This window comes from Bombus terrestris, chromosome 4 (assembly GCF_910591885.1).
Source record: "Bombus terrestris chromosome 4, iyBomTerr1.2, whole genome shotgun sequence".
In the NCBI taxonomy this organism is placed as follows: Eukaryota; Metazoa; Arthropoda; class Insecta; order Hymenoptera; family Apidae; genus Bombus; species Bombus terrestris.
This window is the reverse complement of record NC_063272.1, coordinates 15,539,185-15,554,940: the sequence shown is the minus strand read 5'-3', so window position 1 is coordinate 15,554,940 and position 15,756 is coordinate 15,539,185. Positions and strand designations below refer to the sequence as shown.

General features: G+C 38.0%; 2 protein-coding genes, 1 long non-coding RNA gene and 1 other non-coding gene across 11 annotated transcripts; 2 read left to right on the top strand and 2 right to left on the bottom strand.

Annotated features, from left to right (window-relative positions):
• LOC100631070 lies at nucleotides 1–1,183 on the top strand. The gene is made up of 2 exons (XR_007223848.1): nucleotides 1–750; nucleotides 973–1,183. It is a non-coding gene; the product is annotated as a venom bombolitin 1 (transcript).
• Nucleotides 992–8,192, bottom strand: LOC100649167 (coiled-coil domain-containing protein 170). 7 transcript variants are annotated; one of them, XM_048405215.1, is made up of 16 exons: nucleotides 7,877–8,191; nucleotides 6,590–6,685; nucleotides 6,384–6,515; nucleotides 6,113–6,301; nucleotides 5,750–6,019; nucleotides 5,530–5,674; nucleotides 5,265–5,437; nucleotides 4,939–5,139; nucleotides 4,710–4,853; nucleotides 4,503–4,580; nucleotides 4,161–4,324; nucleotides 3,945–4,053; nucleotides 3,615–3,851; nucleotides 3,370–3,542; nucleotides 2,992–3,109; nucleotides 992–2,817 (listed from the first exon to the last, which is right to left on the bottom strand). In XM_048405215.1, the coding sequence occupies exons 1-16, from the start codon at nucleotides 7,997–7,999 to the stop codon at nucleotides 2,758–2,760; spliced, it is 2,412 nt and encodes an 803-aa protein (XP_048261172.1). In that variant the 5' UTR covers nucleotides 8,000–8,191; the 3' UTR covers nucleotides 992–2,757. The 7 variants fall into 7 exon arrangements, 6 of the variants coding, with proteins under 6 accessions (XP_048261172.1, XP_048261173.1, XP_048261174.1 ...); XM_048405216.1 differs by having other exon boundaries at nucleotides 5,265–5,434; XM_048405217.1 differs by having other exon boundaries at nucleotides 992–2,736; nucleotides 7,877–8,190.
• A 3,795-nt stretch (nucleotides 8,193–11,987) lies between these two features.
• LOC125384968 lies at nucleotides 11,988–13,326 on the bottom strand. Its single transcript, XR_007223852.1, has 2 exons — nucleotides 13,240–13,326; nucleotides 11,988–12,725 (listed from the first exon to the last, which is right to left on the bottom strand). It is a non-coding gene; the product is annotated as an uncharacterized LOC125384968 (long non-coding RNA).
• On the top strand, nucleotides 12,038–15,706 carry LOC100650637 (probable ATP-dependent RNA helicase DDX28). 2 transcript variants are annotated; one of them, XM_020862671.2, is made up of 8 exons: nucleotides 12,038–12,152; nucleotides 12,221–12,366; nucleotides 13,734–13,952; nucleotides 14,030–14,344; nucleotides 14,418–14,675; nucleotides 14,762–14,878; nucleotides 14,948–15,339; nucleotides 15,426–15,706. In XM_020862671.2, the coding sequence occupies exons 2-8, from the start codon at nucleotides 12,325–12,327 to the stop codon at nucleotides 15,658–15,660; spliced, it is 1,578 nt and encodes a 525-aa protein (XP_020718330.2). In that variant the 5' UTR covers nucleotides 12,038–12,152; nucleotides 12,221–12,324; the 3' UTR covers nucleotides 15,661–15,706. The 2 variants fall into 2 exon arrangements, with proteins under 2 accessions (XP_020718330.2, XP_003395073.1); XM_003395025.4 differs by lacking the exons at nucleotides 12,038–12,152; nucleotides 12,221–12,366 and adding an exon at nucleotides 13,431–13,659.
• Nucleotides 15,707–15,756: the final 50 nt, after the last annotated feature.

Here is a 15,756-nt window from a genome sequence, read left to right as displayed (position 1 = left end):
GTTGCGGAAAAATTCTTGGAAGGTCAACTTCCACGATCGCTTTATTTCTATCAATCATGCTGTCGTGTAATTCTATAATTTTGGAATATTGTTGAAGCTTTAAAGGGCTTATTTTTTTAGCTTTAAGAAGCAATCTTATTTCCATTTTCCTAATCGACACTTTAATATTCCTTGCACACGATTTGTAGATATACACGATGTAGTTTGATGTAACGAATACGATAAGCAAAAGTAATAATTTTAATACGTAGAAATAGATGGCTATTAAATATAAGATAAACTAGCAAAATTTATACTTGACAGATACAAAACGTAATAAAGATAGTAATATGTAAACGACAATAATAATTAACGCTAAAACGATTCTCACTCTAAATCGCGCTCTACTCACGTTTCACGCTGTTATTGTTCTAAGCTATCGCCTGTAACTTACCAATGTTTTTTTTTTTTTGTGGTGAATTTACACGTTTATCTTAATGTTTCTTTTGGTGCTTTTGGTGGACAATATGAAGGATATAACGATAGGTATTACTTCGTCGATAATTTTAACGATTTTTTTCGGTATAAATAACGGTGTCGCGGACGATTTCGACAAACAGAGGAAGATTGCACAAGTTACATACGTAGCAATAACAGACATCAAGAACCATGGCAGCCATGAGATTCTTACTTTGCGTTGCAGTCATTTTTATGATTGCCTTTATTTCTGTGACCAATGCGAACCCAGAACCTAATCCTTCGCCAGAGGCGGTAAGTTACGAATTATCTTGCTCTTGAATTTGTCGTTTCTGCACGATCATTCTCAAAATATGTGCATGTTGCTTTTTAAGAAACGACATTCGACTTCGATTAACTTCGATTTGAAAGACATTGAAAGTTTCTATAACGCGTAACTGAACCTGTTAAACTCGATCCATTTACACGTAACCTGTACTGGAACGATGCGACTGGAATTTTTGTGTTTCTTTTCAGGATCCGGAAGCACTTAACCTAAAGAAAATCTTAGGAAAAATAGGAGTAATGTTGTCTCACTTGAATTAACCGACCTCAACGGTACGTGTATGACGGGTGCAGGCAGGACTACCGGCTTTTAATTCTGACGAGTTTATATGCATATATGTATACGTAACTAATTCGAAACATGTAAAAATTGGCCATATAAATTTTTTGTTGCTTAACTAGACATATAAAACGTTTTGTCATTGCATTTTCTTCCGACGATCCTTGTTTTCCTTTTGTCCTTGCGTTTACTTTTATGAGATTAAAACGATACTGACGGTCATTGTTGGTTTCTAAATAGATAAGCGCTTAAGCAATAGATAAGCAGAACACAACATATTTAATCGTCATTTTCGTAGTATACACAGATATACCCATGATCGCATGCTTTTGGCTTTACGTAGCTGATTAAGTTATTTATCGATACTTCGTTTAGTCCGCCGTATACCTAGATAGAAACCTAGTCCCGTTCTACTTAACTAAAAACCTTATATAGCGATACTTATGCGAAGAAATCCGAATTCACGATTATGTTCAGAATCAACGAAATCTCTAATCATCTAAATAATAACCAAAATAATCATCAAAATTAGAGAAGATAATTCCATAAGTACTTCCATTTCGTCTTTATTGTCCGACTTTCATCCGAGTCCGACCGGTATTTCAGTATACTGTCAGTGTACGCGTGCAACGTCAAGACAGATTCGTTAGGAAACTTTGCAGGAAATTTGTCGGGCCGATATCAAAGAAAAATATGCTCGGACAGCGAGTTTTCAACGAAATTTTGTTCGTGCTTTCGATGAAAGAATGGCCAAAGTGTGAATGAAACGTATTGTTGTTGAATAACTGCCAGCTTTGACAATATCGTTTCGTGATACGTGTTTGAGCGTGGAAAGTAACATGTACAGTGTACTTGTTTGGCGTTGAGATAGTCGTAACGCGTGTGTTTGTACGCAACGAGAAATAAGGAGGCCAACGATGACGCCTTTGCATTCACGCATTCACGTTCCTGCAAAGAAGGAGGTGGTTCACTGCTGGCCAAGTTCAGGGCTAACCAGTATACGACGTACTACGTGTAGGTATGTGCTGTACACAGTGTACGTATGTACTTTTCTACTAAGCAAGAAGCACGCCCCATAAAATCACACAACTTTGCTTCTTGGCTCTTTGGAAAACGCCATAGCGTAAAAGCCGAGTTTCGTCTTTATCTGGAATAATAACTTCCAACAATATCGCGAATACTTACTATCTATGATTACTTTGCTTTTTTTACTGTTCCCATTTCTGTTGCTCCTTTTGTATCGCGATACCGTGGTATTTAACGTGGCGTTTTTTCTACACTCCGAAAGATTGCGTACAGACTTAAGGTAATAATGGCCGCTAGAACGACTAAAAATACGAATTAACAGTAAAAAAGAAAAAGAAAAAAAGAAATGAAAATACATTTCCTTTGTTTTCGTCTGCAATATCGGTCCTCTGGAATATGACTCGACGAGAAGACCAGAAAAGACCACGAAAAAGCCAGAGGTCCGTTTGCGTAGTGCTCGACACGCATATAGTGCGCGGCACACTTTGGTTCGAGCAGGAAGATACAAGATACGAGGCTCGAACGGATTCGCATACTACTAGACGATGTTCCCTTCGTCCTCCTTGGTCCCCTCCCGTCTACCTCGCTGCATCGCGTTCCCGCGCTCAACCAGCACGGCAACTTCAGTCTCGCTCTCTACCGTCTGCATCCTGGAATGCGGTTGTTCCACTCTACACCGACATTATACACCAGCTCCACTCGCTCCCAACCGAGTCGCGTACGCAACAATGCTTGTGACATAAGAAATACAAATCGGAAGAAAGAGACTACTTCGTCGTTTGTAATCTTTTTTTTCTTTTCGTTTAATCAAACTTTTTGTATTTCTACGTGCTCGAAATATTCGTACGTTTAACGTGGAAATTGCGTCGATCGACGCAACGTCATGGAAGTAGGCTGCTTCGTACCGGTCGTTTGTTGAATTCGTCTTCGACGTCGCGAAGATCCGGCGGATCTGCAAATCCGCTGTCTTCGTAACGAGCGCATCGTGACCCTGGTGATCTAGGAGGATGCATCGTGTGTATGCTGAAACAGAGTGGTTGGGTCGTTTTCGCTACTATTTCGTTACTTTCGTTCTCGGTTTCCGATCGTAACAGGCATACCGGTAAAGAGGAATTGCTCGTATCGCGTACGAGCAAACATCGATAACATTTTTTCTACAGCACTGTATCAGTTATGGCACGTTTCTCGCACGTATTCTCAGATATGTGGAAAAAAAAAACTGAATCCGACCGAAGTAAATGACATTATCGTCTACGAAGTATAAATCGAAGATGGGGCTTTACCTTGTACATCTGGAAGGACTGGTGGTATCCAATGGCTCGTCGTATCGGCGCGACAGCATGGTGAAATCACGATGTGCCGCTATTGTTTTTTGCAGTCGCGAAATTATCTCGTAATCTGGTGTGCAAATTGGTTCTGATAATAATTTCACCACGGAAACACGGAAACTTTGTAGCTGAAGGAGGAAACCGTAACGATTGAAAAATCGGAACGACGATGTTAAGTTCGTTGGGAAACACCTGCTTACCTGGGATTCCCTTTTCGTCATCTCGGAAAGATTTTGTTTGACTTGCGCTAGCTCGTCCCTAAGCAGTTGCAACGAATGGTCGCTGATGGATCGCTCCTGCTCGGCAGTCTCAGTCGTTGTTCTTATTTGTTCTTTCAAGAGGGTTAATTTTCTGTTGCATCGAGTTCTCAGCATCTCGCTCTCGACCAGCCGTTTTTGAACCTCTTCTATCTTTCGACTGCGTTCCAAAGCCGCTATCTAGTTTTCAAACATCAACTCTCACCATTTTATGTGTGTGTGTGTGTGTGTGTGTCGTTTAGCGCGGTAAGAGGAAAGAAACAGGAAGATTACTTTGTAATCCGCGGCTTCCGTCAATTGGGCGCTTAACTCGCGATTTCTCGACCTCTCTTCCAAAAGTTGAACTTGCAAGCGATCGGTTTGTTTCGACAACTTCTTCGCTCTTGAAACGAACGATTAGTGGTCAAGGTGGAAAAACGCTTTGCGACATTTTCGAATTGGTACCTATATTACCCAAAAGCGCGATAAATTCGCCGTACATATACGTACCGAAGATTCGCTTCGTCTCTTTCGCTTTGCAGCAACGATTTCATTTTCACGCTGTCCTCTTGAAGCGATAATTTTCTGCGAAGGAGATCCAGATGAAGATCCCGGCGTTGCAATTGTTCCCGGAGCGTCCTTACGCGACGCTGCAGCTGATACACCACCGAGGTCTAAGTGGCAACGGAAAGAAGAGAAAGAAGAGCTAACAGACGTGTTTCTGTGAATAGAATTGCGATAATAAAAGCGCGTTATGGTCGCGACGGAAATAGTGTTCTCGAGCGTCGTCGTCGCGTCCCATACGAAATGAAATTCATGAAATTGGAAATCTCGATCGCCAATGTGGCTTACTTCTTTCATAGAAGGAAGCTCGTGGAAGGATCGCTCGCGCCGAATCCTCGGTAAGATGGTGTAGTTGCAGCACGAGTACTGCGCGACCGCGGAAACCGCAACATTTGCGACGCAAACAAACACAGAACAAACGAGATAACACATTAGCAATTTGATGGAAACAGTGAAATGGAAGCTCGAGTCGGTTCGATATATCGTATTTTTTACCTTATCCACTAATTTGTCGGTTTCCAATCTGGCAAGTTGCTCGGCTCGTATCAGAAGCGATTCCGTTTGAAGATCCAGACCCATTTCCCCCGAGATCTCGTCCATTTGCATCGCTTTTCCTAGTCGGTTCAGAAACGTTACGAACTAGAACAATTCGATCGAAATTACGTCCCCTTAAATCTGCCGCTTTATCGTACACGCGTACGTCCGTACATATGCGTACAGTTACCATTTGTTTTTCTCTGCGCAGAGATTCCTTCGACAGCTCGCAATCGGTCAACTCGGTTTCTAATTTGCGAACTTTATTTCCCAGGTCCGATCGTTCGTCCTCGAGATTTCGCATCTTCGCCACAGTCGTTTCGATCAATTCGCCCTGCCGAGTAGTCGATTCCGTCGCCGCGTTTACCTTGTCTCGAAGCTTTTGAATCGTCTAGGCAAGAGGAAAGATGTTTTCAACGAATTACGAATTTTGCATTTTCACTCGACGCTTGCGTGCAACGCAGCACGTTATCAAACGTCACGTCCTTAGATAATACGAAAGCGAATAAGAAATACAAGAGCCTGATCTTTGTTCTCGGCCAAGATCTCCCTAATGCGATCCTTAATGACATTCTCGTGAGACTCGACGAATCTGTTCGGACCGCTGACAAGCGTTGCCAACGATTCCAAAAGGTGACGTAACTCGGTTTGCACACGCTGACACTTTTCGTCCCGTTGCGTCAGATCTTCTGCGAAGAAGAAGGAGGAGAAGAAGGAAAAGAAGACACAGGAGAAGACGAAGAATGAGAAAAGCGAAGAATATATTCGCCAAACGAATCACCTCGCAGCTGTCCGATCAACGCCTCTTGAGTCGATATATTTCCGGTCGCGTTGCTTATGCTTCTGTTCGCGTTTAACAATTTATCCCTCAACCCGTCCAGTTCCCTTTCCGCCACTTTGTATCGCATTTCCAGGCATTCTTTGTCCTGACAAACAAACGATCGAGATCTGTGGATTCCGTTAGCGGCAAATTTCGCAAAACTAAACAGATAAATAGATACCTGTCTCAGACGATCCAAGTCGATCAATTGCGAAGATACTTGACGCTGAAGTTGTTCCTTCTCGGCTACGGTACAGTCCAACGCATCCCGGCAGCTTCTAAAGTCTACCTCGGCGGTGGTCAGTTGCGCTTCGATATTCGTATTCTTGGCGCGAACACGATTCGCTTCCTGCACCAACTCTTCGACTTTGTGAATCACCATTTCGCCACTAGGATGAACGGTTTCGCGATACTCGACGCTCAATGCGTTCGCCAATCTTCGCGTAAATTCCTTTATCGAAAGAGCACATCGACCGTGTAAATAACAAATCGATCGATCCCGATATCAATCGGGTTAGACTCTTGCGGCTTTCGCAGATCAAACCTGGAAACTTGAACGGGCTCGTTCTCTCGATTCGATCTCCTCCGACGCGGTCTGTTCGAGCTGACGTATCTTCTTCTCGCATTCCCGATTCTTCTCCTGATGATACTTTAAATCTCGTTGCAAAGAACGCAGCACGGTCTCGTTCCTTCCTTGGCTCGTATAAAGATTCCTCTCGCGTTCTTCCAATTCCTAAACCGCCGATACGATCGTTCGATCGAAATAGAGAAAGAACGAAAGTCAAATATTAGCAACTAAAGACGCTGAAAGTGACCTGTATGCGTTTCTTCAAGCTTAACACGATGGCATTCTGTCTAGCTGCTTGTTCGCGAAGTTGTTCCGCCTCTATCTGCAACTCGGCTATTCGTTGATCTCGCAATCTCACGAGATTCTTCGTTTCTTGCAGCTAGGCGCGAACATACTGCCGATTATTAATCGAACTATCGCATCGCCGATCAAAATCAGATGGAACAGGTTTACCTCGGACATCAACCGGTCGCGTTTATACTCGAGCGCTGCTAGCTCGCTCCTCAACGTAGTCGTTAGATCATGGGTCATGGCTTCTTGCTCGACGATCTACGGCAACAGATTCAAAAGCCGATATATCAAATATCTACTCTCTAGCGATATCAACGGACAGCGATACAAGTGCCACTTTATGCAGCTTTTATCTAATTCTTAGAGTCACTCGACAAAGCTTTGCGAAACGCGATGTGCAAGCGGCGTTCTATCTTCCGGTTCCGATTTTATTTCCGAGGCAATCGCTTCGACCGTGCACGCTATGCCGTCTACGAACGCGTTTATCCCGCGTGATCATTTCCTGTACGTTGGAAAGTATTTGAAAATTTATGTCTCAAGTTAAACTCCTGGCTCTCGAGCGAAAAATATCTGCGTCGATTTCGCATTCCGTTTGGATCGAAAGATAACAGTTTTTTTTTTTTTTCAAATACACGACGACGAAGCTTGCCTTGAAACTCGCGTATTTCGTCGATAATTCCCTTTACAGCCGCTCGCTATTATCAAATGCTCTTATCCGTTTTAATACGAACCGTATGCCTATCCTTATGGTCGCGGTTGTCATAGACTAGGAAAGACTTATAAATTTATAGAAACATACTGATTTAATATTTCGCGGCTGCGACTACGAACGCGGAAGAAACCGAGTGTAGACGAGGGTGAACGAGGGAGACACGGATAAAAGCGTACGGCGACAGGTAGAATCGATTGTATGCGGCAACGCTATGGCAACCGAGGTAACCCCTGGCCACTCGCGTGCCAGTCAATATCCACGCTAAACAAACGCACGATCCAAGTAATTAGACGATCGCTGACAAAAAAATAAAGAAATTCGATTTCGATCGCGGTATCGTCAAATCAGCCAATTCGAAAATAAAATACAATTTCTCCGATCGTGTCAGTTGCTTATCATCCGGCGTATTAGCCGCCCGCGTGGATGGCGAGTAATCGTAATCGGAAGAGACGAGTTCGACGAATTGGATCCCGTACGTACGCGTCTAGTCCTCGCTCCCCGTCGATAGTCTCCTTCGAAACGAAATGCTCGTGCAAAATTGCGTTGACGTGGACAAAAGCAAACACAAACTATCAACGAGAATGTTTATGTCGTAGAAAAAGAAAGTGCGTTTGACGAGAAGAATTTGCTAATATGTACAGTCATTCCACGTATGTATGTATCTATATAGATACGTGCAGATAAACGGGTGCGTTTAGGCTCTGTGATACATTGGATCTGACGCGAACGAAGAAGACCTTTCGAGGCGACGATATACAAAGCGTTTCGAAAATCTGAAGGTCCTCCTCGGTGGCCTCCTTTCCTTCTTTCGTTGCTTCCCTCGTCTCCTCCGTTTCTCTTCTTTCTTCCTCGCACGACATCTTCCTCGCTTCTCTCCGACTCTCGAAACTTTTCAGCTTCTACACTATACATATGTATACAACTACGCGATCGTTCCACGTTGCGCGACCACTTAAAAAGAAAGATCTGCTTTCTTCATTGACATTTTATTACAAATTCTTCGGAGTAACGAGGGCCTCGCAACGCAACGTTCGACGGTGTAAAAGCGTTTCCAACAAAGACGACGCGTCGATGCGCAACGAACCGTCGTTTTAGCATCCCCTTCGCGACGCCGACTTCCAGGCAATCGAATTTCATTGATCCCTGGAAACTACCCTCCGTCTTTTTCAACTCCCCATTTCCCATAAATATCTCCAAATATAATTTTTTAATATTACTTTCTCTCTCTCTCTCTCTCTATCAAAAGTGAGTCATACAATCGCGTTTCCATAATATTCCGCGGTATGTAATGTCATATCTTCAGAGTATAAGTGAATTGGCAAGATTAATCTTGTCTTGATCGTATTATAAGAATGATATCCCCGATCGTAAGATTACAGGTAGGAATTATAAGAATTGATAAGCTACTGCTATTTCGTAAGAAAAATGGCTGATAACATAATCAATTCCCTATTAACGAGGAAATTGTTAACTGTCCCTCTTCAATGACACACACGGCTACCAATTTTTAACAGTTAAACGATTGTGTCAGTTGATTGGAATCAGTGTCCGTATCGACAAATATGAAATTCAACAATTATTCAAATTGTATCGTAATAATCGTAATTTAAATCGTTGAAGCTAATATCGACGTAATCTCGATAACTAAAATACTCCAGTCCAGATTCCTCAATGAAGCAATATTTATTGTACATTGAACAACGACAGACTGGAATACGCCTGGCAGACTTTCCATGCACGCATTAGATAGGTAGATAACAATCATTCGAATTTAACGATTGATTCACGTTCTTATCGAGTTAAACGTGTTATATCTCTAAGCGCGTGCTGCCTACGATACATCGCTTATAATTATACGAATAGAAAATTATGAACATTGCATAAATAACATTTACCGTTAGACATAATTAACACGGTGAATCTTAACGATAAATGGAACGTTTGTACTTAGGAATAAGTTCTATAGTCACGCTCGGTTCTTATCGGTTGACTTTAACCAATCATTAGTTGCAATTCGGGTATTAAAATTGAACAAAAGGATGTAAAATTTATGCACCACATTTATGACTGTAGTAACGTTGTATCGCGATAGTAAAGATGATGGGTAATTCTACTGCTCTGTTGATAGGGGGAAAATATTTTTGTTAAAATTAATTTTAGTGTTTCCGTTCGATTATATAAATACGTTTGAAATGCTATAATTGTGACAGAAGAAAATATGAAGTCTAGGAAGGTATCGCTCGACAGTTCATTTATCTTGCATTAGCTTTGATTGACCCTGAACCGAATGTGATAACTGTCATTATATATTACATAGTTATCTTGCTGTTAACATGTATATTATATTTTCTTTTTGACATTAGGTATTTAGAAAACGAACGAGGTATGGAATATATTACAGAACCTCGTAAAAATACCAGTCATTGGGACCCTTCGAAGCAACAGGGTCGATCAGCGAACAGTTGTTACGCGAATTGTAGATATGTTCCGCATATTATTCATCTAAATATAAAGCTCTAAATATAAAATAAAATACGATTTCTTAAATTAATATTCAAATAAAACAATAAGTTCTTTGCAATTTAACAGATATAACATCGAGCGAACAATGCCTGTTCTCATAGTTAGAGGTAGAGTACGATATAGGGATACGTCACGGATGATAAATCGTTCTTGATACTGATTTATCCTTATAAATTCTAAATGTGATGTAATGCAATGTATAAGTGTAAATAAACTAAATAATATGTAAGTTATATCATAAGTCAGAGTAAGGGATAAGAGAAAAGAGTTAAATGGTTACTGTGCTCGCAAGAATGCCTAGGCTACAAAATATGACAGGTATAATTTGAATTAGCGCGCGAAAGTCCAAGTAACAGGAAGCAAAGTACATGCGATATGGCTTCGATCATTACGCCACCTTTCGTTGAAATAATACTGTCTTAAATTATGTAAGAATTGCTGGTAAAACAGAAGGAGCACAATGAATTAGATTAAATTAACTAAATTCTAAATTATAGAGACATTGACTAAGTACAGGATGGGTCCGTTATTACATGGGACTTCGCTCGGTCGTATGTGTACACAGTACATAGTTCTGAAAACTGCCGTGGAAAGAGTAATGTCCTGAACTCCGAGAGTTTACTTTAGAAATCGACCACCACAGAATGCTGGGAACAAATGGTTAGGATTTTGTATTTCATGCCATCCTTTAGTGAAAGCAATAACTATGATCGAAGATAAAGAATACAAACTAAAAACCACATAAGAGGTACAGAATAGACATGACATTTAATGCTTTTTCGTATCCCACGTTTTGGTAGTCACCGGATATCACTATTTTCGGATCACATGCGACGTTATCGATCGAGCATGGTGCTTGTTTGAATTAAAACTAAAGTCTTGCATAAAAATATAAATAAAACATAAAACTGCGTATGCAATCGTAAAAAGGTATAGAATTCTATTTTTCTATTATACTTTAGATAGCGTTACACACTGTCAAAATAATAAATTATCGCGGAACAATATTTAGATGATTCGTTTAATTACTTTCAAATAAAATTGTAATTTCATACATCTGAAACATGAAAATGTGAATTTTGTATCCTCACTATTTTCATCTTTGTATACCCAAATCAGTTATTAATTATATATTATCAAATATAGGTAGTCTGAGTTACAATCGGAAATTCGCAACACAATTTATCAATGACTTAACAGCCAAATTACGTCTAATGGCAAAAACCAAAAGACTAACGAAAGAAATAGAGGGACCAACAAAAAGAGCAAAAGCGAACAAAATTTTATTTCTGTAGCCAAATACATACATCAATCAAGCACCCGATCTTCATAAACATACTAAAACTAAGCCTTAAAACACGACTAAAAATTGAAACTTGACAATACTGTTTAAAACTAGCGACGCAACTTAAAACTAGCGAGGAGTTGGCAAAAATCGTAAAATCTCGAATGAGTTGGCGGTATGTGCATTCGATGCTCTATGTTAATGGTAAAACAGCCTCAAAAGGATTTAAATGCACGACCCTTCTGTCCGAGGATTTCATCGAGAAATTATGTTCTTGGTACAGCAATTTCGTATGATTTAAATTTTCTGATCACAATTTTCACCCACAAAATTGTAACAATATATAGGAATACTACAGTAAATAAAAATAACCAAACATTTATCAAAATAAGTTGTACAAATTTAATAAAAACAACATATCAATACCAATTGATTGGATCAGTGTTTGAATTGACAAATATGAAATTCAAAAATTATTTAAATTGTATTGTAATAATCGTAATTTAAATCGTTAAAGCTAATTTCGATTCACGCGATCTCGATGATTAAAAAGACGATTCTTCTATGAAGTAACGTTTATTGTACATTCAACAACAACAGATTGGAATGCGCTTCGCAAACCTTCAATGCGCGCATTAGGTAGATAATCGTTCAAATTTAACGACTGATTCATGCGATGCTCTTATCAAGTTATACATGTTATCTCTTTAAGTGCAAGCTGCGTGCAATATATCACTTGTAATTATACGAACAGAAAATTATGAACATTGCATAAATAACATTTACCGTTAGACATAATTAACACCGTGAATCTTAACAATAAATGGAACGTTTAACTTTACGAATAAATTTTATAGTCACGTTCGGTTCCTATCGATTGACTTTAACCAATCATTAGTCGCAATTAGGGTATTAAAATTGCACAAAAGGATGTAAAATTTATGCACGACATTTATGACTGTAGTAACGTTGTATAGCGATAGTAAAGATGATGGTAATTCTACTGCTCTGTTGATAGGGGAAAAATATTTTTGTTAAAATTAATTTTAGTGTTTGCGTTCGATTATATAAATACGTTTGAAATGCTGTAATTGTGCCAGAAGAAAATATGAAGACTACAAAGGTATCGCTCAGCAGAGTGAATTATCTTCGCATTGATATTCACTTATTTTGCGTCAGCTAAATCTGATCCTGAACTGAATAGGGTAAATGTTTTTATATATCACACAGTTATCTTACTCTTAACATGTATCTACGTTCGTTTTGATGTTAGGTATTTGAAAATCGAATGAAATATGGGATTTTGTACAAAACCTCATAAGAACACTAGTCATTGAGACCCTCCAAGGTGGTACGATTGGCAAGTCAACAGTTGTCATGCGAAGTGTATATATGTTTCGGATATTATTCATCGGAAATGTAAATATATAAAATAAAATACGATTTCTTAAATTCATATTTAAAAAAAAACGATAAGTACTTCATAAATTAACAGATATAACATTGGACGAGCGACATCTGTTGTCATACTTAGAGATGTACGATATAGGTATGCGCCACAGATGATAAATCGTCTTTGATACAACTCACCGTTTTAAATTCTAAATTTTAAACCATAGAGGCATTGACTAACTACAAGATAGACCCGTCATTATATTGAACTGCGTGTCTCAAGTTCTAAAACATCGACCTTGACAAAATCAGAGTGTCTCTTACACTCTCCACAATTTGCAACGGCGTACATAGAAATTAGGTATAATGTGTTCATCAAGACGAGGCTGTAAACGTAAACAAAATATAATTACTGCGGTTGACATTAATTTGATTAAATAAAGTCAATTAAAATTATATTTTTAATAATTATAATAACAGGGAAGAGAGAGGAGGAAGAAATATGAAAATAAGTGAAGAGAGAGATAGAAAGAAGAGACAAAATATAGAAAGAGACGAGAAAAAGCAAAAAGCTATGAGAAGGAAATGAAATAAATTATACTTTGTCTGCGATAATAACAAAGAATGCAAGCAATGCGTATAAACTAATAATGTTAACATAACATATGGCGAAAGCATAAAAGGAACCATCCGAGAATTGAGTCGTGAAAAATCAACACGGAAAATAAGGTTTACGTTTTGCGCATCCATGAGATACTATGAATGTCTCAGATAAAAACAGAAAGGCTCTATGCATCTTTGTCTGTCTCGCAAAAACGAGATCATCGTTGTCTTACATGTTAATTTTTCACGGTTTGTTTATATGACCATATGTATACTTGCATCGATAAAATCACATACGATGTGAAAATAGTAAGATTGGACACGACAAAACTGGCACGAGTGGTTGAATGTCAGGTCTATCCTGTAGTTACAATTAGTCAATGGTAGAGGGCGCGATATGATAAAATTTCTGATTTTTCGAACGCGATCAGTTTCTCAGAACGCATAACACCAATTTCCATAAAATATCATCTCGTCTCTAGTAAAAATGTGTACAAGTGTGCCATCTATACTAGTATTTTTTCTATGATATTTAAAGTTTTAATATGGCCACATTGTAGATGTTAATATGTGGTTAATGTTGTTTAAAATTACTTAAAAACTTATATAGAAGCTATTTTCGTTTTACATAAATTGTACTAGATGTTGTTTCAGTTTTGTCACGTGGGTTGCAAAACTAAAATTAATGCAACATTTTTAAATGTTACACGACACTATGTAATGACACTTTTGCCTTCCGCCTTACTTTACCTAGTATGTTTATAATTAACCACTTATAAATTTTAATTTAGGCAAGGGCGGTAGTTAAAATTCGACGAAAAGAAAACGACATCGCTAATAATGAAATAAAAGATGAGAAAACAAAAACACCAATAATAAAATGTAAAAAGCAGATGTATAATTTTTACAAAGATGATACATGTTCCAAAGAAAAACCGATATTGGCCAGTCATGGCTGGAAAAACAGAAAGTCTAAAGGCGATTACTTCTTTATATATCCTCACAACAATGTATCTTTTGTTTATAATAATTTTTATCTATAGCTATATTATTGTAATTCTTTTACTGATCGTAATTAATTTTTCAGGATGTTGCGGAAGCAAATAAGGAAGTTGGTTCTGAAACATTTCAGGATCTTGATGTAAATGCTTCTTTATGTAATAATTTAGAACATTTAAATATATACGAACCTTTAGAAATCCAAAAGCTTGGAATACCAAAAATTCTTCAAGAATGTAATGTATTAATAGCAGCAGAAACAGGATGTGGGAAAACATTAGCTTATCTTCTGCCATTGATAACTAAAACTTTGTTATGGAAACAAGAAGAAGCAAAAAGAAATATAAATACACCACTAGGATTAATCGTAACTCCTTCAAGAGAATTAACAGTACAAATCGGGGTTTGTAGTAATAATTTAATATAATCCCTTCATTTATAAGAAGAGTATTTAAAAAATATATTCTTTTTCTTAGTTGCAACTAATTAAACTATCTAAGCACCTTAATATTAAAACAAAGATAGTCACTGGTGGGAGGACAAAAAGGATGCTATCGGATCCTCCTGTGGGAAACATTGATATTCTTGTTTGTAGTTTTGGAATTATTAGTAAATTGACAACGTTTGGTGTATATGATCTCGCATTTGTAAGATTTGTTGTGTTAGACGAAGCAGATTCTTTGCTTCATTCTTCCTTTGCGACAAAGCTGAAAGTATTTCTGAAGAGAATACCGGTATGTAGAATAAAAAAATAGATAAAGCATTCCATGAAATAATTATGCACGATAACACTTTTTAGTAATTACTTTAATTTCTATAGATTGGATATCATCATTACAATACAACTGAGAATGAATTTCCTAATACAGCCCAACTTATTTTAGTCTCTGCATCAATTCCGTCAGGTCTTAAAACTGTGCTGAGCGACATCATAAATGTAAGTAGTATCCGAATTATTTGTAAAATAGTTTCATCTTAAAGGATTGTAATAACTTTATGTTTATAGATAAATTCTTTGGAACATGTAACAACGGAAAAATTACATAGAATACTGATTCCACAAAAGTTTGTAAGATTAATTTCAAGCCAAAAGCCCATAGAGCTTGTGAAATATATAAAAAGCAAAACATTAAATAAACAGCGTGTAATTGTATTCAGCAATCGAAATAGTACCTCCTATTGGATTTCCATATTTTTAAACGAATGCGGTGTCAAAGTTACAAATTTAAATGGCGATATGCCATTACATATACGACGAGGAAAATACGGGGAATTCCTAAATGGCAAAACAATGGTGTTATCTACAACGAACGGAGGATCCCAAGGTTTAGATACGATAATGGTTAATCACATTTTAAATTATGATTTTCCCTTAGACACGTCCAGCTACATACACAGGTATTCAATTTAAATAAGTGATGATCGTTCTAAATTCTAAATGTTTTATTTGAGAAAGATGGTAAAGTATTATACATTTTATTTAGATGCGGTCGAGCTGGCAGAGTAGGTACTATAGGCGTGTCCAGAGTAACGAATTTTATTTCCAAACCGAGCGAAATCGTCGTAGTTCAAAAGATTGAAATGGCAGTTAGGAAAATGAAACCAATACCTGTGTTTAACCTTCTGGATAGGAAAGACGAAGAGGAAGAAGAAACAGAATACAATTTTACAGAGGAAATGATCGAAGATCTAGACGAAGTCGAAAATATTCCATACTGAAATTTATAAATTATGAATAAAAAAAAGACGTTTGCTTGTTATAAAATTTTACCGCTTTTTCAGTCACTTCTATTATTTTCTTTCCATTCTGTCTAT

Excerpts from the sequence above, each read along its gene's own strand:
- LOC100650637 (XM_003395025.4), top strand. The coding sequence starts at position 13,585 with ATGTTGTTTCAGTTTTGTCACGTGGGTTGCAAAACTAAAATTAATGCA. Across the intron at positions 13,953-14,029 it reads TTATATATCCTCACAACAAT|GATGTTGCGGAAGCAAATAA; the intron begins GTATCTTTTGTT and ends TTAATTTTTCAG. Across the intron at positions 14,676-14,761 it reads TATTTCTGAAGAGAATACCG|ATTGGATATCATCATTACAA; the intron begins GTATGTAGAATA and ends TAATTTCTATAG.
- LOC100649167 (XM_048405215.1), bottom strand. The coding sequence starts at position 7,999 with ATGTCGTGCGAGGAAGAAAGAAGAGAAACGGAGGAGACGAGGGAAGCA. Across the intron at positions 5,438-5,529 it reads GTTGATCGGACAGCTGCGAG|AAGATCTGACGCAACGGGAC; the intron begins GTGATTCGTTTG and ends TCTTCTTCGCAG. Across the intron at positions 3,543-3,614 it reads TGACGAAAAGGGAATCCCAG|CTACAAAGTTTCCGTGTTTC; the intron begins GTAAGCAGGTGT and ends TTCCTCCTTCAG.